The 27953-nt window shown below is 40.6% G+C and overlaps 2 protein-coding genes across 3 annotated transcripts in view; one reads left to right on the top strand and one right to left on the bottom strand.

The window, feature by feature from the left end:
* Nucleotides 1–6629, bottom strand: part of LOC109930520 (cyclin-dependent kinase-like 5) — a 104913-nt gene extending 98284 nt beyond the window's left edge. The window contains exon 1 of one of the 2 annotated variants that reach the window (XM_048602707.1): nucleotides 6193–6629. The gene's annotated coding sequence lies outside the window, so the exon portion shown is untranslated. The other variant, XM_048602708.1, reaches the window with a different exon arrangement.
* On the top strand, nucleotides 141–27953 carry LOC125484335. Its single transcript, XM_048602526.1, has 3 exons — nucleotides 141–300; nucleotides 5915–6290; nucleotides 27803–27953. Exons 1-3 carry the CDS (start codon nucleotides 141–143, stop codon nucleotides 27882–27884), a joined length of 618 nt encoding a protein of 205 aa, XP_048458483.1. The 3' UTR covers nucleotides 27885–27953.

Genomic DNA, 27953 nt, shown 5'->3' with positions numbered 1-27953 from the left:
TTCTGAAATGAAGACTGTTGGGATGGAAAGTGAGGATGTTGAGAACCTTGGTCCTGTTCTGTGAATGAGTGCAAGGGGTGAAGGCAGCAGTGCTGTAAATTGGTCAGACATGGATGAGGACCCTGCCAAGCGTGTGCGGGATGGTGTGGTGGTGGAATCCTCAGTTGAGGAAAAATAAGAACATGTTGAAGGCGCCACCATGGAAAATGGCATCATCAGAACAGATTCAACATAGATGCCAAAACCAGAAGAACAGAATGGAGTCCATGCAGGAGACAGTATTGAGGAAATGTAGTCAAGGTAACTGGGAATCGGTGGGCTTGCAATGGATATTGGTGAACAATCTGTCTCCATTTATAAAAGCAGGGAATGGAAGAGTCCGAGATGAAAGTGAAAGGTTTTGGAGTAGATTTGTAGCTCGGGTTGTGGGTGTTGAGGTTGGTTGGCTCGCCAAGCTGGTTTGTTATTCCGTAGACGTTTCGTTACCATGCTGGGTAACATCATCAGTGCAGCCTCCAATGAAGCGTCGGTGTGTTTTCCTGCCTGGTTTTTAAACTCTGGAGTCCGTTGAAGGTGCAAGTAGGATAGAAATTGGATGCAAAACTGATTCATTGTTCCAATTTCAGATGAGAGCAGGAAGTAGTATTGATGACATCAATCTACCAGAGCGAGGGTTGTGGGTGGGGGTGCTAGAGTAAGATTGGCACAAGGAATGTTTCACATATGCCACAAGGAGACAGACATAACTGGGACCCATGCAGGAACTCAAAGCCACACTTATGACTTGGGAAAAGTGAGCCAGGTTGACAGAGAAGTGGTTCAAAGAAAGAATGAGCCAGCCAGATGGATTTCAGCATAGGACGTGGACTGTTTTGTACTCCTTTCAAGGAAGAAGCAGACAGCCTTGTTCATTCCCCATCAGGACATTTTCATGTGAAGGGATTAGACATGAATGGTGAAGAGGCAGCAGCAGTTGAGGCCAGGAAATTAACAAGTGTGGAATCAACATAAACCATTAGAAGAATCTCAAATCCAAATGGGAAGTGAGTGAGCAAGGGGGGAGAAAAGGATAAAGGAAGAAATAAGTTCAGTGGAGCTGGCACAGGCTGAAATGACAGTCTGTCAAGACTGCCTGTGGGTTTCGGGAAGAAGGTAAAAGTTGTGCAGGGATGTGGATTCGGAGATGGGAAGCAGTGCAGGGGAGATGAGGTTAGTGACAATTCTGGAAACAACAGCTCGATATTCATTGGTGGGGTGAGATTGTTCACTTTCTTGCCAAACTGGCTGGTTATAGGTCAGACGTTTCGTCACCATGCCAGGTGACATCATCAATGTGGCCTCCAATGAAGCAATGTTATTCTACTCTGCTTAGTATTTTTAGGATCTGGTCTGTTGAAGTGTTGTGTGTCTTTTCCAGTTCATTTTTGCAAGGGTTTGTACATGGGGCCTAATTCCACGTGTTTATTGATTGCATTATGGGTGGAGAACCAGGCCTCTAGGAATTCCCTTATCTATCTATGGTTGGCTTGAGCTAGGGTGGTCACACTATCCCAGTTAAATTGATAGCCTTCATTGTCCGAGTGCACTGAAATGAGGGAAAGTTTGTCGTTTCACAAGGACCAACGACCCCATACTCACAACATGCAGGACCAACATAGTGTACTAAATACCGTGCAAAGACAGATAAAAAACATTACATGGGCCAGACGGGAAGGAAACTAGCCATCAGGATACACAACCACCAGCTAGCAGCAAAAAGACACGACAAACTTTCCCTCATTTCAGCACACTCAGACAACAAAGGCCATAATGCAATCAATAAACATATGGAATTAGACCCCATGTACAAACCCTTGCAAAAAAGAACCGGAAATGACAAAACACCTCAACAGGCCGGATCATATAAATTCTAAGCGGAGTGGAACAACATCGCTTCATCGGAGGCCACACTGATGATGTTACCTAGCATGGTGACGAAACATCTGAACTATAACCAGCCAGCTTGGCGAGCAAGTCAACAACATCACCCACAGCCAGAGCTACAAACTTTTGCAAGTGGTGGGACAATGGTCCCGGAAGTGATGGACGCTCAGCCTCTGTAAGGTACAGTTTGACATGCCAGACATTACCACCTGCCTTATCAGCAGGTTTGATCATGAAGTCTGGGTTAAACTGGAATTAATGGAGTGCAGATAGGAACTGGAGTATTGCTTTACAAATCTTTGACAAAATGTCCTTTTTTTTAAATCTTCCACTCATCGGGATGATTTATAATAGGTAGGCCAATATTTATATTGTCTAACAGCAGATTGCTGATTGGATGGCAAGTGGACTAGCAGAGATATTCTCATGCTGATTGCAAAAATCAATTCTGATTGACAGTTAACTGCTAACCATTGCTTAGGTTTTAAACAAAGCAGGTTGACTCTGGTTCATTTTTCAGGGCAAAGCCCCAGCCAATGGACAGCTATCACCTATTTTGGGGAGGTGAAATAGGTGCAGTGTGTACACATTAGAGCATCATACAGCATGGCAACAGACCCTTCAGTCCAAACAGTCCATGCCAACCATAATCCCAAACTAAACTAGTCCCACCTGCCTGTGCTTGGCCAATATCCTCCAAACATTTCCTATTCATGTACCTGTCTAAATGTCTTTTAAATGTTATAACTGCACCCACATCCACCACTTCCTCTCGAAGTTCATTCCGCACATGAACAACTGTGTCCAAAATAAATTGCCACATATTTTTAAGGTGAAAGAAAAAAATTTAAAAAAGATATGTCCCCTAGTCTCGAAAGCTCCCACCCCTAGGGAAAAGATACCTGCCATTCATGATTGTATAAACCTCCACAAAGGTAACCTCTCAACCTATGTTCCAGTGAAAAAAGTCCCAGCCTATCCAGCCTCTCTTCATAACTCAAACCTTCCATTCCCGACAACACCCTGGTAAACCTCTTCTGAACCCTCTCCAGCTTAATAATATACTTCTTATAAAGGGCGACCAGAACTGGACATAGTACTCTAGAAGAGAGCTCATAAACCTCCTGTACATCCTCAACATAACATCTAAACTCCTATATTCAAAGCTCTGAGCATTGAAGGCAAGCACGCTAAATGCCTTCTAAAACCACCTTATCCATATGAGATGCAAACTTCAAAGACTTATGTATCTAAACCCCTAGGTCTCTCTGTTCTACAACACTGCCCAAGGCTCCACTTTTAACTATACAAGTCTTATCTTTGTTTGTTTTTACAAAATCCAATGCCGTGCATTTATCCAAATTAAACTCTATCTACTCCTCTTCAGCCCATTGACCCAACTGATCAAAATCTCTTGGTAATCTTAGATAATCTTCTTCACTGTCTGCAAAAAACAAAGTCCTATGTATTAATCTACATAGGTTCGAATAAACGTAGGCCTAACTCACAATCCTAAATTGGTCACGAGTATAAAATTTAAACAAAAACTAGCAGTTAAGTGTCGAGCAGCATTGATGGGTGCATTCTCCACAGCAACTCTTCTGTCAGAGTCCACTTGTCCAACAAACAGCACTCTCCTTTCATGTTGTATAAATCTTGCTTTTTTCCAAATTCATATTTTAAAATCAAACAAAAAACAGAAATTGCTGCATAATTCAGAAGATCTGGCAAGAGCTGTGGAGGGAAAGCAGAGTCAACGTTTCAGGTCCAGCGATCCTTCTTCAGAATTGTTCACTTGACAAAACATAGACTTTGCTTTCTCGCCATAGCTGCTGCTTGACCCGAGTTTCTACAGCAGTTTTTCTTTCAGATTTCCAGTGCTGTGTGGTATTTTTATGTGCTGTCCTGATGGGCACAAGATGAAAAGCTTCGGCAATATGTGAGTTTTTTCAGCAATGCTGAAGTTCTGTGGCAGCAAATGCATATCGGCAACCAAGTAAATTTTGAGGATATCTGCAAGGTAATGTGAGTGAGTGGAAATCTAAAGGATGAAGTCTGTGGGAAAACGTGAGTTTGTAATTTTGCCATCAAGAACAGAAAAACAGAATACTACTTAAATTAAGAAAGAGTGCAAAACCCTGACATATAGCAAAATTTCAATGTCTTAGTACATGAACTGTAAACAGTAAACATACAGACACCCCAAAGTGAAATGAAATCTTAGTCTTGACACAAAGCAAATGCAATGTAAAAGAAGGGAAGTCTACTGCATCTGTGCAGGGGTTTAATGAGACTCCATCCCAGAGTACTGCGTACAGTTTTGGTTTTCTTACCTAAGGAGGGATATACTTTGAGTTGACCGGGTGAATGCTGAGTGGATTTTTCGTGTTGCAAAGGAATCTAGAACTAGGGGACATGGTTTAAGTAGGAGGTTGCCCCAGTTAGTTTGAAGCTGAGGAATAATTTCTTCTCTCAGAGTCTTTGGAATTCTCTTCCACAGAATTCATTGGATGCTGAGCCATTAAAAATATTCAAGACTGAGTTACAACTTTTAAAATCTATAAAGGAGTCAAGTGTCAAGGGCAGAAAAAAGTTTGAAACTGTAGTTAAGGTCAAAATGAACTCAGACATGATCTTACTGAATTGCAGAGCAGGTCTGAAGTAATTTAGCACCTCAAGCCTGCTCTGCAATACAGTAAGATCATGTCTGAGTGTTGGCTCCTATTTCTAATGATGTTATGAATAGGCATATGTAGCTACTTCACCCACACTTCGCTTCAGCCCAACTTGTTCTCAATGGTCCTACTTCAACATATGAAGTTTAATGTTCCCTCACTTCTCTAAATCAAAGAAAGATCGTGCCTGGGAGCGCAGTGTGCGACCCACCATTCCAAAGTTCTGTACAGTACTCGCTACAGTGTAGTATATATTCCAAATTTTGAGTCTCCAAGAAAATTACAGCACTAATTGAAAGAACAAAATGGATCAATATCATAAAAAGTAAAGTCAAACGTCTATATGAGAGGTCCCTCAATTGAAATGTTAGCATATTATTCTCCTTCTGCGGACATCCCAGACCTGTGAAGTATTTTCAGCATTTTGTTTTCAGATCCTATTGGACAATCACGAGAGAGAAAAATACCAAAAAGTAGGTCATTTGTGTCGCTGGAATGGTGTACAGAATGATGTAGAAATACAGCTTAAATAGGGCATCACCAGTGGTAATTTTGAATTTAGTATAACTTGTATAAAATACCTATGCAACACAAAAAAAAGAGATGGACAGGAAATGAGTCACTAAAGGAAGAGAGCCAATAGCTAACAGGTCACAAATATTTTACCATGTTCCAATATTTTTCAACTGGCTTTACCACAAATCTGAAAGGAAAATTCTTTATTTGATTACTATGAGCGTCACTTAAATTATTCTAAAATACAACAACAATCAGCAAAGATTTATTTTATCTGTGCGTTGTTCGATTTTATGACACTTCCACAGGAGCCCAAAATAAAGCCGACAATATAAACCAAAACAAATTCAAGCCACAACTTCGATGGATTAAGATCTGCGATTTGAGTGTGGTTTTGCAATATAGGTCAAATAATACCTACACAAATGATCTATATCAAGTTCTCTAAAATAAATACACAAAACATACAAGGTAAACAAAACATACTAAGCAGGAGACCATATCCATGGGGGGTGCGGAGGAGATAACAAATTCTACCGGACGCAGTCGTTATCGTCCCAGAAACAGAACAGTTAGGGCAATAGAATGCCCTTGAAATATGTCTCAACAGGTGAAAAGGTTCACATCAAAAATTACAATTACACTGCTACAAATATTAATTATTCTGGAAAAATCATGGGAAATAAGCGAGTGAAAAATCATTTATACCCGCCCCAAGAATTCCAAGCTGCAGTTGCCCCCGGAGCTGGAAGCTCACGCTTCTCCTGCGCAAACGGGGCTCAAGCAGCCGAACGGGTGAGGAACGGGAACCCGACGGCTCGAGCTGCGCCGCGCACCGCTCTCCCTCCTCCCCACAGTCCGGCGCGAGCGGCGGCAGCAGTTGGAGATCAACCGTCCAACGGCGGGGGACTTGCGACTCACCCAAACACCTCCCCTCCTCCTGCCTCACACCGCGACAAGAGGGAAGGCGAGTGTGCAACCGCATCCATACCCCTCCCCGCTCCGACAAAAACGGGCCGTGTCGACAGAGTCACTCGACCGAAACCATTCCCAGCTCCAACCGCCCTCACTCACTCACCCACAAGGAGAACCGCTCAGATCCGCAACAGCGACTACTGAACGGAGCCGCCATGTTGCAATGCGTAACTGCGCGACGTCAGGGACACCGCGTGCACGGTGAGTCACGGCGGCGGCGGGGGAGTAAGTGGTGGAGGGTGGAGGAGGAAAGGAGACGGACAACGGGAGGTGAGGGCTCCCCTGCCCCTTAGCCCCTACCACTGCCGTCTCATCCCCCCACACAGCAGCTCCAGGACTCGAGCGGTCCTTTCCATCCCAAAACAGTTTGGAAGGACAGACGGTGAACACGCTACCCCCGAGTAACACACAATTTTTTTTCTCTGACGGGCATAGGGACCGTCACTTCTCTCTTCCTCCCGCCCCTCCAATACCACATCAAATCGTAAAGGCCATAAACAAAATCATTCACAAGGCAACTTCATCCAATAATATATAAATAATACAAAAAACTGATCATTCTTGTCCGTTCCCGAGTGCTTGTTTTGCTGTCCGACGGTTCACAAAGTGTGGCTGGTACAGGGCTGCTAATTTTCACTGGAAAGACTTCTGGTGACCATATCAGATACCCTTGAGCATCTCTGGTGCCTGAGGGTCTTTCTTTGGCCTCCCAACACCAAGATTGGCAGCAGTGTGGGCTGGTTAATTGAAAAGAAGGACATTGATAGTGGTCGGAGCACAATTGCTGTTATTCTGACTGATACCGTCATGGCTGTTGATCTGATTGCTCAAGAGGAACATGAAAGTTCTCAGGCTATCTGCGATGTCTGTGGGGCAAAGTTTCGACAGTCCTAGGAATCTGCTGGACCGTGTAAAAGCCTGCAAAACCCACGGAGCAATTGATCTACACCTATGATGACAGCAATCTGAGCCTTTTTGAGAGCAGCAATCATCTCATGAACTCTATCTGAGCTTCTGCTGCTGCAGTAAATCATCAGAAGGCATCCTTCCATGTCATGCATCAGATCATTATTTGAATTTAGAAAAGGAACGGGAGGGGTACTGTTGAGGGGAAACAGAGTGGGGAGGAAAATAAGCCTTCCCTGTTACATAAATTGTTCATTTCTTGTCATGTTTTAGGATGAGGTTTGAGAGGAAGATGGTAATGATGCAACAACTTATTTTCAGCTTCTATACATTCACCATCGCCAGTTCTGAGGGATTTAATCCAATAATTGTACCATCTCCTTGCGAGCACCAAAGGGTTGCAGACATGCTGACCCTCTGCTGGTCCTCAGATTGTGGGTGCAAGGGGATGGAGTAGCAGCTGGTTGGGGAGATTATTGTTGGGATCAGATATGATGCTCAGTTTCATTAATCTGGCTACCCACTGAGAATGGAGTTAACTTTTTGAATCCAATATGATTCATCCATGGAACTGAAGAGAGGTAGATATGTAATGAGTTTAACGCTTCTGGAAAAGTAGGGAGGATCAAGTAGAAAAGGGAAGGTCGGGGACAATGAAAGCAGAGATTAAATTGCAAAGATGTTAAAGGGAGTGACAATGCTTGTAGTTAAGAAACAATTAGTCCAGAACAAGTGTCAGAAACAGAATAAGGGACAGTTTTGTGTGATAGCAAAAGCATGAAAACGAGATACAGACCGGCACTTGGCAAAAATCAGAAATCAAAGTGGAGGACAGAGTTCATGATCTAAAATTGTTGAGTTCATCGTTGAATCCAGAAGGCTGCAACGTGCATAAGTAGAAGAGTTACATTGGGCTTCATTAGAACATTACAATATGCCAAGAACGAAAGTGCGAGAATCAAAATGGCCAGCAGCCAGAAGGTCAGGATTAAGTTTGCGGACAGTGAAGACATTCTGCAAAGAGACTGGACAAGGGGAGAAAAAGTAGAGTTAAATTAGGAAGAATTTACTTCAGTGTGACAGGAACAGGCTGAAATATGAGTCCACGAAAGTCTCCTTGTGGATTTTGGGAAGTAAAGGGATCAAGTTGTCTGGGCTTGGGGGATTATGAGGCTGCAAGCCATGGAATCATCTTCAGAGGAGTGCAGTGGCAGTCTTGGAAACAAATAGGCTTAGACTTCAAAAAAGCTGCCAATAAAAACTGCATAAGGATAATGTGTAAGGACTGTCACATCTTTCAGTAATTTTTTAAAAGGTCTACAAACTAATCATTCACCATTATAAAAGCGAATCTGCAGAAATAATCATTTTGTTAATATTTGTAACCCCTTTGTTAGGGTTTTTCCCCTAGTGTGTTTCAGTGCTTCAATCAGAATTATTGATCAATTTGCACTGCAGACATGTATTGTTTTAAAATTATATTTAAACAATCATCCATAATTTTTTTCTTGTAATCCTGCCAGAATTCAGAGCAATGATTCATCAAGTAATGGTGTTATGCTGTGGCACAAGGCCACCTTGTACATTTATTCTGATTTAATGAGTATGAGAAGCTCAGCTCCTGGGCACTAAACTTGGGAGATGTCATACAGAGGTCACGCACCACGTACTATGAATTAGCAATTTGAGCTCAGTACATCGCTGTGAACAGCTTGTTCATTCACCTTTAATGACCGTGAATGGTGGATGGTGTGAATTTACCTCCAACAGGGTTTTTTAGTTAATGTGACATGCTTATGTTGTCTCCCATAAGAAACTGGGTAATGAATATTGTCGTTTTGAAGAATTCAACAAATTTTTGGAACTTTCACGTGGCGGGTGGGTTGTGTATGGAACAAGCTGCCAGAGGAAGTAGTGGAGGCAGGTACAATTACGTCATTTTAAAAGGCATCTGGATGGGTACATGAATAGGAAGGGTTTAGAAGGATATGGGCTAAATGTTGGCAAATGGAACGAGATCAGTTTAGGATATCTGGTTGGCACGGACGAGTTGGACCAAAGGATCTGTTTCTGTGTTGTGTAACTCTAAAATTCTGCAACTCTAAATATTTATTACAACTAACTATTATATATAAACATTACATTTCTCAGGCACATAAATATCTGAGCTAATATTAAGCTACGAGATTACAACAGAGGAGCATGCTTCCAGTACAGTGTTTTTTTTCAAAATGCAGTTTGACACCCTTATGCCCTCAGGTCACATGCTATGATAGACTGATGATATGGTGAGCATATTTCTTGGAGACATACTCAGGTCACATGCTTTGATAGAGTGATGATATGAGCATGCCAACTGGAAGACATAAAACAACAGTGGATGGCATGCAGATGCACAAAGAGGGTAGGTAGGTAAAATTAATCTTTAAACAATGAACAAACTAAAAAAATTAGGGAGCGTCGAGCAGTTGCGATAATGAATACGCTTGTCAGTAAGAGTGAACCGAAAATATTGTCCTCTTCAATTCCTAAACAACGATCACTGCTTTCATCTACTTCAAGTTTAGACACCAAAAACAGGACTTGTTTGCCTTTGCCTAAACATCTAATGAACACATTCTTAAAACGCACTGCTCAAACGTATCCTATTGTTACTGCATGCAGTGTTTACGTTGTAGAATGTGGTGAGTTGGAAAACCTGGAAACCGATATTCTCGTCTTTTGTTTTAACCTATTTCCAGTCCACGGATTCTTCATCTCATCCTCTCCCCATAATAATAATGTTATTTATAAACTTTTTCCTCATTATAAGATATTAATCTTCCCACAGTAAAGAATATCTATTCTCCTAAAGTCTCTGATGCTTCCATGCCAGTGATACATTATTCCAGCATTTGTGTCCAGCCAAGTTCAACTCATATGCTCCTGAAAGTTGAGAAAAAAAAGGAAAATTATAGACCTGTCAGTCTAACATCTGTTGTGGGCAAGTTAGTGGAATCTATGATTAAAGGTAGAGTGACTGAGCACTTGAGAAATTTGAGCTGATTAGTGAAACCAACAATTATTTCTTAGCAGGTAAATTTTGGTCAACAAACCTAATTGATTTTTGAAGAAATAAGTAAGGTATTAGTGGAATGTCTATAGATGTGGATTACAGAAGCATTCAATGAGTTTCCACATTAGAGACTGTTAGCATGGTTTTCCAATGCTCATGGAAAAAATTTGATTTAGTTAGGTGGAAGGAGACAGTAGTGATAATAAATGTGTATCCAAATTGGAAAAAGATGTTTCACAGGATCTATGCTGGTGCTTGACCCATTAATTCTATTTATTAATGACTTAGTTAAGTAAATTGCATCATAGAATCACAGAATTGTTAGGGCGCATTGTGTCTGAACTGGCTGTTTGGACAAGCATGTTGACTTAGTGCCATTCTCCTACTTTTTCTCCATTATCCTGAATATTGTTTCTATTTAATTAATCATCTAATTCCCTCTTGAATGCCCCAATCGAACTTGTCCCCACCATATGTCCAGGCAGAGCTTTCCACGCTCTAACTATTCACTATGCGAATAAGTTTTTTTTTTTAAACGTCACAGTTGCCTCTTTTGCAAATTACTTAGTATCTGGACAGGTGTTTGAAGTGCAGTGCGAGAGCACTTAAGTGATAGTGACCACAACACGACATTTTAAGAGTGTATTAGAAAAGGAAAAGGATGGTCTGCAAAAAAAGGTTTTGGATTAGGATGATCTAGCCAAAATAAACTGGGAACATCTACTTCCAGGCAAATCTACAGCAGAACAATGGGGCATTTAAATAGAGGACAGGCCTAACATGTTCCCTTTCAGGTGAAATGTGGGAGCAACAAGCCCAGAGTACCCTGAATGCCTCGGAATATTCAGGGCTGGATAAGAAGCAAAAGAGAGGCTTCTAACAAGTACAAAGGGAACAAATCAACAGAGATCCATGTGGGGTATAGAAAATGCAGGGAGAAGTTAAGAAAGCAATTATGAAAGCAAAGAGAGGGCATGAAAAACACTGATGGTTAAGATGAGGGAGGATCTAAAGATATTCTACAAGTATATCAAAGAGAAGAGAATAACAAGGGAAAGAGAAGGCCAATTAGGGACCGAGGGAACAATCTGTGTGTGGAGCTGGAGGATAGTCGTAGTGAGTTAATTTCAGAAATTTACCTCTTCGTACCAAGGTATAGATGATCAAAATATGTCAGAAAAGAGTTGGTTAACGGCTGGTTTGTAATACAGAGTGATGCCAACAGTTCAGGTTCATTTCCTACAGCAGCTGAGGTTACCATGAAGGTTCTGCTTTCTCAACCCCACTTGAGGCATGGTCATCGTTTTGTTAAACTCACCTTCGGTTGACTCAGTCCAATGAGAGAACAGCCGTATGATCCTTTGAAGCTATGGTGCCTTTACTTAGTTGATATATCAGGAAAAGCAAGGATTCTAAACCTAATCTGTGGGGAATCCATTATAAACTTTTCTTCAACCCAAAAGTATCCATTAACCTTTAATCTTGATTTTCTATCCCTCAAACAATTTTGCATTCATGTTGCTACTGTCCTGCTTATTCCATAAACTATGTTGGCAACTTCTGTGACAGGACTACTACAGCTAAGTAATTTTCAGCCACACACTCTGGCTTTGAAAGAGAGTATGGTTCACTGATATTCACAATATCCTCAGACCTCATGTATGTCTCCAAGCAGCTGGTAACATACCACCACACAGACCCTGGTGTATCAACTCACTGTTGCACTCCTAAGTGAGAGTATCATCAGCTCCATTTATTGTAGATAAAGGATATCGCCTTTTTATGTACATGAAGTCTGGAAGAAGCAGATGATCCGAGAAAGAGGGCAACAGCTCAGAAAGCATCTTTAGCCAGATAGATGTCACACCTCGAGCGGTGTCTAGATGAGGAGGACATGTAGTCGGTCACCTTGGAAAAGATCAGGACTTTACCATTTGCCATCCTGAAGTTAGCAGTAAAATCTGATTGCAAAAATGCTGTTACTGACAGTCAACATGACTACTGTACCATTTCATCCAACCCTTGGCAGGAGCCCAAACAAGAAGTTGACTGTGCGTCCAAGAATGCTGAGGACACAAAGATTGGTAGTACAGCAGCTCCTGTTGAGAACAGCATATAATTATAACAGATTGATAGATTCAGTGAACGCATGATATTGTAGCAATCAGTTTTCAGTTCAAGGTAATCCATTTAGAGACAAAAAATAGATAGATCTGCAAGTTATTTCAATAGTGAAATGGTAGCACCATGAAGAATTAAAGAGATTTGGGATCTGTACACATATCACTAAAATGAAGTCATCAATCACAAAAGGTGTATTCAATGTTTGTCTTTATAACTAAAAGATTAGATTAAATAGCACGGGATATGTTGCAACAGCTATATAATGTCCTGATTACACTACATTTGGAACGCAGCATATAGTTCATCACACTACCCCTTAGGATATATTGGCTTTCAAAGGAGTACAGAACAAATTCACCTGAATGTCATCAGAGTTCCAAAGGTTTGATTATATGGGTAATTTACATAAACTAGGCTTGCATTTCCTGGATTTTCAAAGATTGAGGGTAAATTGATTGATTTTTTTTTAAGGTTTGAAATTTATTTGACAGGATTAATAGAGTGAAGCCTTTTCTACTGCCATGGAAAATTATTCACTGTGCCTGGATAGACTATTAAAAATTAGTGAAGCAGAAATAATATCAGATGCCAGAACATGATCTTTGATATGGTTTATGCTCATTGATCCTGGTCCATATTTAATTAGGTGTTTATTTTTTATTCCCCCCCTCAAATCTAATCCATAAGTAGAATGGGCAGTCCATCACTTGTACTAAGCTCAGAGGAACATACTAGGAAGAAACTATTTCTTCTCAACTTGAGTGTGGTGAAACAAACAAAGCAAGTTTTGTTCTTTGAAACTGTCACATAGTGAGTCACAGCTAAATTTAAAAGTGATGCAGTTGTACAGTGGAGAGTTAAGACAGTAAAACAGAAACTATCACATTTGTTGCAAAGAGATGTCATACTATTGCCCTTAAATCAAAACCTGGCTCCCTTCACTCACATGTTTAATGAGAATGAGATTAGGTCCCTCAAATTTCAATAATATTTCAAATATAAATTTGTGTGGGAAAATTCTGCCTCCTAGATCTAAAGGTCCACACCACTATTTCATGTACTTTGCTGCTCAAAATGACTAAGCACTTAATAATTTACAAAGCTATCTATTATACTGACCCAATCAGTGGAAAACACCTGGCTGTTGCCAAGAGCCTTGAAAAAAGCTGCTCACAAAGATCCAAAGCTGTATCGTATAGTTTCTGCTTTCTTTTGATGTTCATCTGAATTTGCATCAAATCAAAGGGATCCACAGGCACTTAGTAACAACAGTGTCATCAAAAATAAGCAGCCAATCACATGAAAGCTTTCAAACAGACAGAAAGCTGGCTGTAAATAACAATGTGTTTTTCACTATTTGCAGATAGTGTTGTTCCCATATATTTGTTACCCTTGTCGTTCTACATGGAACAAAGAACAGTACAGCACAGTACAGGCCCTTCGGCCCATGATGTTGTGCTGAACGTTTACCCTAAACCTAAGGTCTATCTAACCTCCACCCCTCCCTTCTCCTATCATCCATATGCCTATCTCATAGCCGCTTAAATGCCCCTAATGAGGCCAACTCCAGTGCCCTCTCTGGCAATGCATTCCACGCTACTACCACTCTCTGAGTAAAGAATCTACCTCTGACGTCTCCCCTATATCTACCTCCATTCACTTTAAAACTATGACCCCTCGTAATAGCTACCTCCACCCTAGGAAAAAGTCTCTGGCTGTCCATCATTCTATATAGAGTGGTCTTGGATGTAGAAGGTGCTGTCAAAGGATTTTTAGTGAGATTCTGCAGTGCATCGTGTAGATAGTATACAATACTGCGACTAAACATTGATAGTGGATTTACTGAAGGTTTATAGATGTGGTGCCAGTCAAATGAGCTACTTTTTCCTGGACGATATCAAGCTTTTTGAGTGTTGTTGGGGCTGCACTTATCCAGGCAAGTAGGAACAATTCCATCACACCCCTGACTTGTAGATGGGAATAGGCTTTGTGGAGTCAGGAGATAAATTACTCACTGCAGCATTTGTAGCCTGTGACCTGCTCTTATAGCCACTGTATTTATCTGGTGAGTCCTGCTCAATTTCTAGTCAATGCTAACGCTGAGGATGTTGATAGTGGTGATGATGTTACTGAATGTCAAAGGGTGATGGTTAGATTGTCTCTTATTGGAGAGACGTTGCCTGGTATTTCTGTGGCATGACTATCACTTGCCACTTTCAGCCCAAGCCTGGATATTGTCCACATCTTGCTGCATTTGGGCATGGACAGCTTCAGTATCAGAGGAGTCACAAATGGTGCAGTCATCTGCAAGCATCCCTACTTCTGATCATTAATGGTCAGGGAAAGTCATTGAAGTCAGCTGAAAATAGTTAGGGCTAGGAAACTAACTCGAGGAATACCTGCAGAGATGTTCTGCAGCTGGGATGACTAACCTCCAATAACCACAGCCACATTCCTCTGTTCCAGATATGACTCCAATCAGTGAAAAGTTTTCCTCCGATTCCCATTGACTGCAGTTTTGCTAGGGCTCCTTGATGCCAGACTTGGTCAAATAAAGCCTTGATGTCAAGGACAGCCACTCTCACTTCACTTCTGGAATTCAGTTCTCTGTCCATGTTTGAATCAAGTCTGTAATGTGGTCAGGAGTTGAGTTGCCCTGGCAGACCCCAAACTGGGCATTAGTGAACAGCTAATTGCTGAGCAGATCTGCTTGATAGCACTGTTAATGACATCTTTCATCACTTTACTGATGATCAAGAGTAGACTGATGGGATGAAAAGTGCCCAGGTTGGATTTGTCCTGTTTTTTGTGTGCAGGGGTATATCTGGGTAAATTTCTACATTGTTGTAACAGTGTATTGGCTTGATTGCAACAGCTCAGGTAGTGTTGTGACAAGTTCTGGAGCACAATTCTTTACCACTAGTGCCAGAATGTTGTCAGGTCTGACAGCCTTTGCAATATTGAGTGTCTCTCTTGTTTTATGATAACTTGTGGAGTGTGTCAAATTGGCTGAAGACTGGCATTTGTGATGCTGCAAACCTCTGGAGGAGGCCAAGACATATCATCCAATCAGCAAACCCCATTGAAGATTGTTGCAAATCCATCATTCTTATCTTTGGACTTGTACATCAATATGGATGGAGATATTTGTGGAGCCTCCTTCTCCAGCAAGTTGTTTAATTGTTCGCCACCAATTATGACTGCACATGGCACGACTGCAGAGCTTAGGTGTGATCCATAGATTGTGAGATCACTTAGCTCTGTAGTTATGCTGTTTGGCATGGAAGTCGTCCTGTTTTGTAGCATCACCAGATTGAGACCATATTTTTAGGTATGCCTGGTGCTGCTCCTGGCATGTGCTCTTCGTTGAACCGAGGTTGATCTCCTGACTTGATGGTAATGGTACAGTGGGGAATATGCCAGGCTATGAGGTTGCAGATTGTGTTGGAGTACAGTTCTGTTGCCTTTGATGGCCCACAGTGCCTCATCGATGACCAGACCTGAGTTGCTAGATCTGTTTGAAGCGTGTCCCATTTAGCACAGTGATAATGCGTCACCACCATGCTATAGACTATTATTAATGTGAAGGCGGGACTTGGTCTCCACAAGGACTGTGTGATGGTCACTCTTACCAATACCATCACAGACAGATGCATCTTTGGCAGGCAGATTGGTGAGGATGAATTCAGGTATATTTTTCCCTTTTGTTGGTTTCCCTCACCACCTGCTGCAGACCCAGTCTAACAGCTATGTCCTTTAGGACTTGTCCAGCTCGATAAGTCATGCTCCTGCCGAACTATTCTTGGTAATGGACATTGAAATCCCCAGCCAGAGTACATTCTGTGACCTTTCCACCCTCAGTGTTGCCTTTAAATGTTGTTCAACATGGAGGAGCACTGATTCAGCAGCTGAGGGAGGACAGTATGTCTTAAACAGCAAGAGGTTTCCTATTGCCCTGAGACTTTGTGGTGTCCGGAGTCAATGTTGAGGACTTCCAGAGCAGCAACTTCTTGCCCGGATACCACTATGCCATCTTCTCTGCTGCGACTGTTCTGCCATATTCCACCCATATAAAATTAGGTTTTCAGGGTTAACGATGCTTTTCAACAGCAAGTTTGAGCACAACATGACATAAAAACTCACTTATACTTTTGTCAATGACTTATAACTTTTTCAAGAGTTGTTATAGCAAGACCATCAGTGTATGGTTTGTAAGTGCAGAGATTTCTGCTTGATTACCATCTGGAGCAAGACATCACTCAGAGAAACTTTCGGATTTCTGTCGTTAATTTTGAATGTGCTGTCAGTTTCCAAGTAGTAATAGTGGTGAATGTTGACCACTCAGATGTAATTACTACCACAAAAACCAGGCTGTTGTCTCCAGAAACCCATATCCTGTTTGACCTGCAGTGTTTCTTCAACCTATTCATTTCTCTTCATAGGAACTGCTGTTATTTAATCAGAATTCTTTGCCATTTTAGGCAAAACATTCAAACATTCTGCATAATTTGTGGCTGGTAATTTATCTCAATCTGGATCACTAAATTAACATGGAAGGATTAGAGTTGAAAATCTGCCCTTGACCAAGCAATTAGGAGGGTAATGAAAATTGGCGGTTCCTCTGGTTACATATGAGTATCCTTAGCATCTTCAGGCTGTCCTGTGTTGGACCATTTATCTTCATTGGTCCAAAGAGAACATTTCACAATTGTGAACCCCCATAATTTTATCAATCACTATGATTATAATAAGCTAAGGTGTTTATAATATTCCTGGGAACTTTACAATTTCCTGTGATCTAAAGGAGCTCACTGTTTGTTTTTATCTGGATGGATCAGTGTTCTGAATTCTTGTTTCAAAATCTGAATTTTTTAACTCCTCCACTCCTGCTAAAATTAAAAATTGATTGAATTCCCTTTGAATGGTGTTACTAAGTCCAGATTTTACTTGATCCAAAAATGTGCTCAATCATTTCTAGAGCTTTCATGGAAAATTGTGAATCTGAAGGTTTTTCCTCTGATTATGTACATACATCAAAAAATAGTTGCCATATATTAATACTGATGGTTTGAATTACTTTTACGAAAGAACAAATAAAAGATTTGAAAACAGACTAAAAGTGTAGCATTTGCAAATTACAGAAAGAGAACAAGTCATATTACAGCAAAGAGTTAGAAAACTAAATCACTAATCACAAGAAGAAAATTAAAACTAGTTTCTAAACCATTTTGGGAACCACTTACATACTAAGGAAAACACAAAACGTACTCTTATTACTCTGCAGTCATATTATTAAAATCAACAAAAATCATGTTCCAGCTCAATCCCATCAGATAAGAAGTAAACTCACAATGAAGACCAAAAAGTCTCTGGAGATATAGACTGGTATCAGAGGTTTCCTCTGTCAGTGGAATAAAAACAGAGGGCTGAATTTTGCCATTTTTTTGGGCAAGTAATTTTTCACTTGAGATTCATGACGCCGACTGCAGCATCACCCATGGCTACTTTTCTCATCCTATCTTTTGCTCTTCATCTTATTAGCTATGCAAACAGCCCCTTCACCCATCTCATGGAATCGTGCAGTAGGCAAGATGGAACTGGTCATGCTGCTGGAAATTTGTAATGTTCATGCTGCTGCAACCATGTTTAAATCCCAGCTGCATACCCCTTCAGATGCCACAAACAGGGAACTACACTATGGTCTTGCACTGTTATCCTGAATGAAAAAGTCCAGAAGGGCAAGTTAACTGCTTAATTTGCCATCAGGAACCTGGAAACATTTGTGGATGGGGTGGTGGAAAGGGGGGTTGTGCTTCTTCCTGCTGACTTGCAAAAGAGATCATGACACCAGACTGAGCCAGCCTGAACTGATATAGGGGCCCAGGTATACTTGGTGAAGTACAACACATAACAATGCAGACAGAAGATTAATGGTTTTCTGACCTCTGCAGTGGTAAGTTCCACTGTCTTCTGTCTGCTACCTGCTACACACAGGGCCACCACTCACTCTAACTCTGCAATTGTATATTCATTTCACCAAGGCTTATTATTGGCATGTATCGTGTCTCACTCATCTCATCCACCCAAGCTACTAACTCTGCCTTCCCTCTGCATTTTTTGCTCAGTGCTGACCGTACCTTATAAATTTTCCTGGTCTTCTACCACAATTACTGCTCTTCTGTCCACTGTCACCGCACTCAGTTCCTTCTTTTGTCTGACTGCAGGAAAGATTTCTCTTTGCCCAAACTAATGTGTCTACACCATTCTGACTGACATACCTGTAATCCCTGGACTACAAAGGCAAAAATAGGTTGGAGGACAGGTTGTGATGAGGACATAAGAAATCTGCGAGAGGAAATAGATAGGTTGAGTGAGTGAGCAAAATCTTAGCAAATGGAGTTTACTGTAGTAAAGTTTAAGGTCACTTTGGTAGGAAGAATCAAGAGGCAGAATAAAAAAAAATTAAATGGAGAGAGACTCCCAAAAAACTGTAGCGGTGAGAGATCTGGATGCTCTTGAGCATGAAACACAACAGTTAGCAGTTAGGTCCAGCAAGTAGTAACATTTGCCCCTTACTGGCTAGGAGTTTGGAATTTAGAAACAGAGAAGTCTTGTTGCAACTGTCCAGGCTGTTGGTGAGGCCACACCTGGAGTACTGCGTACAGTTTTGGTTCCATATGTAATAAAGGACACACTGGGATTAGAGGCAGAAATTCACTAGGCTGATTCCTGGGATTAAGGAGTTGATTTACCAAGAATGGCAGAGTAAGTTTGGCCTTTATTCATGAGAATTTAATAGAGTGAGAGGTTGAAACATTCACAATTCTGAGGGGGCTTGACAGGGTAGCTGTTGAAGCAATGTTTCCACAAGTAAGGAAATTGCACATGAGGGGACATTGTTACATAATAATGGGACTCTCATTTGTAACTGAGATACGAAGAAATTTCTTCTTCAGAGGTTCGTTATTTTCTAGAGTTCTCAATGCCAGACAGTTATGGAGGCTGGATCACTGAAAGTATTTAAGGAGGACTTTTGAAATATAAGGGAGTGTATATCTAAGCTGAGCTAGCACAAAAATAGAGTTGAAGCCTGTGAGAAATAAACCATAATCTTGTTGAATGACACAGGCAGCAATAAGAAGCTGAATGGCCCACTCCTGCTTCTATTTCTTATGTTCTTAATAAATGCACCTGACCTGCAGAACTGATTGCAATCCAAGGAGTTGGCTGCAATCAGACGAGCCCCTTGACTGACTATATTCCCCTTTGAAGCCTCAAATGACTGATCCCCATTTACTTTTAGAAATGGCTATTTGTTTGAAGCATACACACTGTGTCTACTATGTAAGCTGCTGTCATATGCTGAAGGTGTGACATTGCTGTTGCACATTCCCACACAATGGCATGCGCACCCTCCTTGGTCATTCAGTTATCTGAATCATGTGAACTGCCTCTCTCGTGTCTTGTGTGTGTGTCTCTCTCTCTATTTTTAAAAACAATGTAAGCTACAGAGGCTGCAAGTCATACCCAAGGAGCCATTGGAAACATCCTTTCATAAGATGCATGTGTGTCCCCATATATGAAGTGACCCATAACAAAAATAAAGTCATCAGTGACCCTCAGCATCTTAAGTCAAGTCTTAAAAGGCTGAAGTGATCTGAGTTGATTTAAAAGCAGCCATGACGATGTGAGGAGGCTGGGGACTTGCTGGTGTCAATTTGCATTTGGAGTATCCAGGGCTGTTGTGAAGAAGACAGAGTTGGATGAAGACCTGGAGAGGCAGGTGGCAGCTGCTGCTGCCAAACAGCTACTCTGACTTTCATCTAGCTTCTTGGGTGAGGAGAGAAGAATTGGAAGTTGCATAGAGGTGATGTGAGTTAGGCCAATAAGGTGCAATTATTGAAAATGAGGTACTTGCTGCTCCTCAAGCCTTCTGGAGAAAATCAGATATTTTTTTCTTGACATTATGATCGTGAGTTTTTTCATTTTTGGCATACATTCCCAATTTTCTTGCCCTTGCTCACACCACTCAATGGAGTGGAAAATTCCCCCAATATTCTAAATTGTGCTAATGATGGCAGAAAATCATAAAATTTTCTCTATCTAGTTCCTCTGCCTGCTGTCAGAAGTCATCATTTAATTTATAATCATCACATTTTAATCTCATCTTTTCACTAACTTAGTGCCATAAAATGAAATATTAGTGAACTTGGCTCACTGAATTCTGGGATTTTTTGAAAATTTTGCTCCACAACGAAGAAATAATGTCTGATTGGTGTAAGATTTGATACGTTCAGGCAAGATTAACTGTTGAAGGCCTAACTTAAAAATCAAGGAAGTGCAGTTACAGTTGTACTGCTCTTCAACAAAATGATGACAAACACTTCTGTCTTATATAATTCTGATCTGGTAGAAATATATTCATTGAATAAGCCTTGCAAGTATTTCTGGTGATGTTCAAATGTTCCCATAACCCACTAAACCCTTGGGCACTTAGAGTAAGTGGGCAGTCAGGATCACCAGGAAATGTATCTGTTACTCTTTTGCTATATGGTGATGCTCATGATGTGCAGTTGGTATTTGATGTGGAATTAATATCACATATCAAGGATTCCAGATTGTTGCAGATGTGCTATAACCGCTGTTCTAGTTTTAGAACCTAGCAGAAATGCCAGGCATATAGGACAAAAATCAAATGAAACTGCATTTACAGGTTTCACATTAGAGAAAAACATAGACAATTGGAGCAGGAGAAGGCCATTCGGTGTATGTGTGGTAACTTAGAACTTAAGCAAATTGAGCTTTAAAAATAATAATCATTCCTGCCTCCCACTACCCTGGTCATAGACATTCCCCTTTGTCACTTCTTCCCCTCCCCAACTAATTCTTTCTTCTCCTTGGTCATTTGCTTGACAATTGTTATATTGTTCCAATTCTGATGAAAATTCATTGAACTGAAACATATGGCTATGTAATACCCAGTAAGGAATTAATTTCATTGCCAGAGACTGCTGTTCACATTCCTGAAGAAGAATGAGTTCCCTCGAAACAAACTGTAAAATGTGGTATTTCCTGCAGTATTGCACTGTAACAACACCACAATTGAACTTATTGGATTTGGAACCAGCAGGAAGTGGACCCATCAGGACCTGTTGTGTAAAATAGGACAAGAAATAAAAAGCAGTAACTAAAGGCCATTCTGTGGGATGGGCCTAGGAAATAAACCACTTAACAATACAAAATGACTAATAAGTCAAATTTCAATGGCCAGGAAGAAATGCGTAAGAAAGAAGACTTATGACTGTTCAAGGCAGGAGAACTCACAGAGAGAGAGACCAGGACCAACTCTCCAGAAGACAGCCCAAAGTTGAGACTTCATGAGGAGCACCCCTGAAGGTTTGATGAAAAGCGACTACCTTATGTCCATGTATTACATCTCATTGGCCCAACTCACATCAACTCATAGAATCCCTACAGTATGGAAACCGGCCTTTCGGCCCAACAAGTCCACACTGACCCTCGAAGCATCCCACCCAGACCCATCCCCCGTAACCCACCTAATCTGTAAGTTGCTTCTCATGCAATAAAATGTTGGGATTATTAAAACAGAAATTTATGTCTCTGGGTTGTTACTTGATATCAGTTACTTGATATCACTGGCAAACTTGTGCAAAGTGTGTCTATTGACTCAAGTCAACAGCTGATTTAGTCAGCCTGAGGGACGTCCCATCCTCTAGTTTTAGAACCGGTGGAGAAACCCCAAAGGTATTAAGGGTCCATGACCACTGTTGGACTTCCTCTGGGATTCAGGACCTTGGTTACTGAATTCATGTCTACTGAAAGCTGCTGGCCAGTCAAAGACCAGCAATTCCACATTGTTGTCATTCCAAGAATGGGTAGCTGTCAGCAAAGCACCACCATAAGTCTGGGATCGCAGCTGGACCCCAGGCAAAAGGTGAGTGATTGAAAACTTTTTTTTGCCCTTAATACTACTGACGAATTCTATCAATACATTGTGATCCCTGAGAAATCTATGACAGCAGTTTCATGATAACTCTCCCTTTTAAGTTTTCTTTCTTGTGTGGAAGCACCTGACTTTTAGTTAGTGAACTCCCATGGTGATGAGTCTGCAACTAGGAATCATGTTTTGGCTCTGCAATGTAATGCATCATGTATGTTGAGTATGATGTGTTAGATTTGCTATAAAAATAGAAAATGCATCATCTGTGGAGAGGGGAACAAATGCAGGTTTCTGGTCAAGGACTTTTCTTCAGAACTGAATTTACAGTTCTGAAGAAATATCATAGACCTGTAACTCCGTTTCTTTCTCTCCGATGCTGCTGAATATTTTTAGCATTTTCTGTTTTTAGTTCAGATTTCCAGCGACCACAGCTCTGTAGGCAGTGCTGTGGAGCAAATTCATGAATTATCTTTCCCAATTGCATGTACACTTTGTATATAAAAACAAGTTGTATTTATCAACTGATTGTGAGCAACGTTTCTGACAATTTAGTCATGTTAGGAAAATCCTCACTATTACCTATAGAAAGATGGATTTGCATTTAAATTTGCCTTTGGGGACATAACCTATTTCTAATGTGAAAGTGAATGTTATAAAGCATTTTGTAGCCAATTAAACACTTTTGAGGTGTAATCAATTGTAATATAGGAAATAAGGCAGCTAATATGTGCCAAGCAAGTTCTTTGAATTAATCTGGATAATTTTGTGTTGAATGTATATATTTAGGACAATTGTTGATTAGGATATACATATTCTATGCTCTTACTTGCATAATGTCTTCTGATCTTTCATATCTACCTGAATGGGGAGGACAATATTTTCTTTCGCATTCTATCTATGAATACCAGACTAACAACAACAGTTTATCATTATATACAACTTCTAACATAATAAAATACTCTGCAGTGCTTCACAGAAACATTATAAAGCATAATTCGACGTTGAACACCGGAAAGCAATTACTAGGCAAATGGTCAAAGGTTCTAAGGAAGATCTCAAAGAGGAAAGAGTGGTAGAGATTTGGGTAGTTTAAATAAGGAATTTCAAAGCTTGAGGCCTAGCCAGCTGAAGACTTAACCATTAATAGTGGAGTATTTAAAATGAATGTTGCTCAGAAGGCCAGATTTAGATGACTGAAAAGTTTCTCAGAAGGTCGTTGAGATAGGATATTAAGAAGCTATTTCAGAAACTTGAAAACAAGAAAGAGAATTTTAAAATCATGATCAGAAGCCAATGTAGGGTAATGAACCTAAGAGGCTAGGTAAAAGGAATTGGTGCAGATTGTTACAAGCAACAGAGTTTGAAATGCCACCAAGAAGAGCAAAATGTAGCAGACCAACCAGGATTCAACATGCTAGTCAAGTTATAGACAACAAAGGCATTCAGATGAACTGAAACAGGGGTAGAATTGGATAATGTTGTGATCTTAGTGAGGGTACTGCTGTGAGGCCAGAGCGACTGTGAGAACAAATATGACTCCATAGTTGTGAACAGTCTGGTTCAGCCTCAGACAGCTACGAGTAAGAGGAATGGAGTTGGTCCCTAGAAAATAGTTTGTAGTGGAGACCAAAGACTTCAGCATTGGTCTTCTCAAAATTAAATTGGAGAAGACTTCCAAACATTCAGTTCTGGATGTTGGACAAGCATTCTGGTAATTTAGTGGAGGTAAAGGAGTCCAGAGAGATGGTGATAAGTCAAGCAAAACGGTGCTTCTCAGGGTACCTGTGAAAACTGACACCTTGTTTTCAGGTCATATCAAGGGGTAGCGTGCAGATGAAAAACAGAAGAGACCAGGGATTTAGACCCCTGGGGGATACCAGAAGGACTAGTTAATGGGTGAGGAAATAAACCATTACAGGTGGTACCCTACCTATGATTAGTTGGATACGAGTGAAACTATGTTAGTGTGATCCTACCTAACTTGACAAAAATAGAAAATTGTGAGAGGAGGATAATTTGGTCAACTGTGCCAAAAGCAACAGGCAGATTGAAATAGCCAAAGATGGATAGCTTGCCTTTGTTACAGTCACAGAAAGCATCATTCCTGACTTCAATAAGAACGGTTGATAAAAGGCTTGATAACACAAATGAGATCAGAGAGAAATCAAATTGCTTACTTAATTAAATTGTTTTGATAGAGTAAGATTTTCCAAAGTCAAGTATTTAAATGAAGATTATTGTTGCTTGACTAATTGAAGATAATTTAGATTTTTTCCAACATATAAAGGTGTGAGATAAATTGTACGTCTGTTATACATCTCTATTTGCTTTTGTTTCTATTTTTGTCAATGGAAATGAAAACTTGGAGAGGTGTATGACAGGTGGCTGATCTGATATCTTTTTTTACACAATCATCACAAGATAAAATTATTCCAATATCTTTTCAACAACTGAACATGTTAATAAATGATTAACATTTTAGCTCTTAATGTATGATTAAACCCCACATCTGCAGAGATAACTTAACTAATCAAGAACAAGATAATGAGCTGTGCCAAAATTGACTCAGATCATGGATAGAGCTGAGAAAGGGGCATTTACTCCATTGTGCCTGTGCCGCTTCTTTGAAAGAGAAACCCAGTTAGTCTGATTGCCGTTCACTTTCTCCACAATCCTACATTTTTCTTCCCTTAAAGTATTTCCATAAGTTCCTTTTGGAAGTTATTTGTGAATCTGCTAGCACCACTCTTTCAGATAGTACACTGCAGATCCTAACAACTTTTGCCACATCTCATCTCTAATTCCTTGGCAATTACTTTAAATCCATTTCTCTGGTGATTGACTCGTATACTACTAAAATGTTTCTCTCTCTTTACTCCACCAAGATCCTTCATGATTGTTACTTCCAATTTGAAGGAGAACAACCAAAATGCCTTTAGTCTCTTCATGTACCTGAAATATTGTAATCCTCTGCATGTTTTCTAAGGACTTGACAGTCTCTTGAAAATATGATGCCCAGAAGTAGGCACAACAACATTAAATCTTTTTTCTTTTTTAATTAACTCATGGAATGTGGCATTGCTGGCTGGTCCAATATTTATTGTCCATCCCTAGTTGCCCTGAGAAGGTGCTGGTGGGCTACCATCTGAAACTGCTGCAGTGCCTGTGCTGTAGGTAGATCCACAGTGCTGTTGGGAGAAAATTCCAAGATTATGTCTCAATAACATTGAAGGAGCAGTGATATATTTCCAAGTCAGGATAATGACTGTCTTAAAGGAGAACGTGCAGATGGTGGTGCTCCCATGTATCTGCTGCCCTCGTCCTTCTAGATGGTACAGGTCTTGGGTTTTGAAGGTACTGTCTAAGGATCTTAGGTGAATTTCTGCAGTGTATCTTCTACATGGTATACACAGCTGCTACTGAGTGTAGGTGCTGGAAGAAATGGATGCTTGTGGATGTGGTGCTAAACTAGTGTGCTGCTTTGTCCTGGATGATGATGAAACACTTCTCCAGACAAGTGGAAGTATTCCATGACACTCCTGACCTGTGCCTTGCAGATGGGATACATGATTTGGGGAGTCAGGAGCTGAGGTACATGCTACAGTATTCCAAACCTCTGACCTGTTCTTGTAGCCAGTGTATTTATATGGCTAGTCCAGGTTAGTTTCTCCTTAATGATAACCCCAAGAATGTTAATTGCAGGGGATTCAGTGATGGTAATGCCATTGAATGTCAAGGGGTGGTTGTTAAATTGCCTCTTGTTGGAAATGGTCAATTCCTGGCATTTGTGTGATTCAAATGTTACTTGTCAGCCTGAGCCTGGATAATGTCCAGGTCTTGCTGCATTTGGACATGGACTGCTTCAGTATCTGAGGAGTTACGAACGGTGCTGAAAATTGTGCAAAATCAATGAATGTCCCCATTCTGACCTAAGGGTGGAGGGAAGGTCATTGATGAAGTAGCTGAAGCTGGTTGAATTCGGATAATACCCTGAGGAATTCCTGCAGAGATGTCCCGGAGCTGAGCTGACTGACCTTCAACAACCACAACCATCTTCCAATGTGCCAGGTATGACTCCAATCAGCAGAGTTTTCATTCTGATTTGCATTAACTTCAGTTTTGCTAGGCTCCTTGAGATATACTTAGTCTTGTATCACCTTACCTCCAGAATGCAGCTCTTTTATTCATTTTTGAATGGAGGCTGTAATGACGTCAGGAGGTAAGTGGCCCTCGCAGAACCAAAACTGGGCATCAAGAACAGCTAATTGCTGAGCAGAACTGCTTGATAGCGATGTTGATGACATCTCCCATCACTTTACTGATGATCTGCAGCTATGCGAGTGACTTATAAGGATTTTTAGTGTAGCTTCCATCTTCGGTGTTCTGTGCCTGTTAATAGAGCCAAGGATCCTGTATATAATGTTCTCAACTTGTTCAGCCACCTTCAAAAAACTGTGCGCATATAATTCTAGGTTTCTCTTTTTTCCCTAGAATACATTTAAAAATTGTACTGTTTAACTTATATTGCTTGTCCTTGTTCATTCCATTATAATGGATCACTTCACACTTCTCTGCTATAAACCATATCTTGTATGCGTCTGTACATTCCATCAGTCTGTCTGCATCTTCCTGAAGTCTGTTACTATTCTTTCAATTGTTTCCAAGTTCTGTGGCACTTGCAAACTTTGCCACAGTGCTCCATACCCAGGTCCACATCATTAATATGCATCAATATGTTAAGCATTTATTTGCCAAACATATCAACAATAATTTCCAGTGTTAAACTAATAAAACATTTCAATTTTCAAACTTGTACTTTAACCCACAGCTGCTATCTTTTAGTTGGGAAAGGTGTGTAAAACTGTACCTGATTTGAGACACCTTTAAGTATCTCTATTTTAAAATGAAAACCAAAATAATTTATGAATATGCAAGTAATGTCCAGAACACAAACATTCTCATTTATCCCCTCCTAACAGCTTCCCTTCTGCCGAATAATCCTCTTACAAAATACAGGGTATCACATTTCTTCTGAAGGGTCTGATTTTTGCTGAGGTACAGTTCCACAAGTTGTTACAATTTTCCGGTATATTGGCCACACTGCTATTTTTCATATGGTGAGTCTAGACAGCAAGTTATGTGATTGAAATCAAAACCAAGCCATTTCCTGATCCAGGAGTACTGAGGAAAATTAAAACTCTTCACAGTTGACATGATTGAGATCAGCTCACTCAGTACAAAAGGTGAAACCTGGGACTTCCGGTGTGTATGACTTGGTCTTGTACCATGACGTGAAGTTATCCACAAAGCCACAAATGGTCTTACTGTTTAGCCACAACAATGCATCAGATTGGCTGCTAAAACACCAGGAGTATCCACTGTAGGCATGCCTAATGATATTTTGTTATGTGTCATAATTAATATGCAGTATATCATTAAGGTATATTCTCATGATATCAGTGCTGTATCATAGCATGTGACCTGAAGCTATAAAGGTCCCATATTCTATCTTAACTAGGGCCTCCTGAAGCATGTTCTACTGCTTTGTAACTGATTGTAACACAGGTATATCAGGAACAGTACTAGGGGTCTGTTGAATGTTTTAGTACCATTTAGCCACCTTGTGTTGTTATGTTACGAGAGCTAACATAAGCATTGCTTCATCAGGTTCAGGTATCTTGCTGGAAGCAAAACCCGTATCATGATGACAGATCATGGAAGGAAGAAGTGGTTGTTTTTAAAAGTCTAAGATCTTGGCGGTAGACACTTGGAAAGCTGGTAAGATCAACTAGACAACAGTCCTGGACTTTTCAAAAAC

The sequence above is a fragment of the Rhincodon typus genome, chromosome 11, assembly GCF_021869965.1.
Source record: "Rhincodon typus isolate 14 chromosome 11, sRhiTyp1.1, whole genome shotgun sequence".
NCBI classification, from domain to species: Eukaryota; Metazoa; Chordata; class Chondrichthyes; order Orectolobiformes; family Rhincodontidae; genus Rhincodon; species Rhincodon typus.
This window is presented reverse-complemented; position numbering and strand designations above follow the sequence as displayed.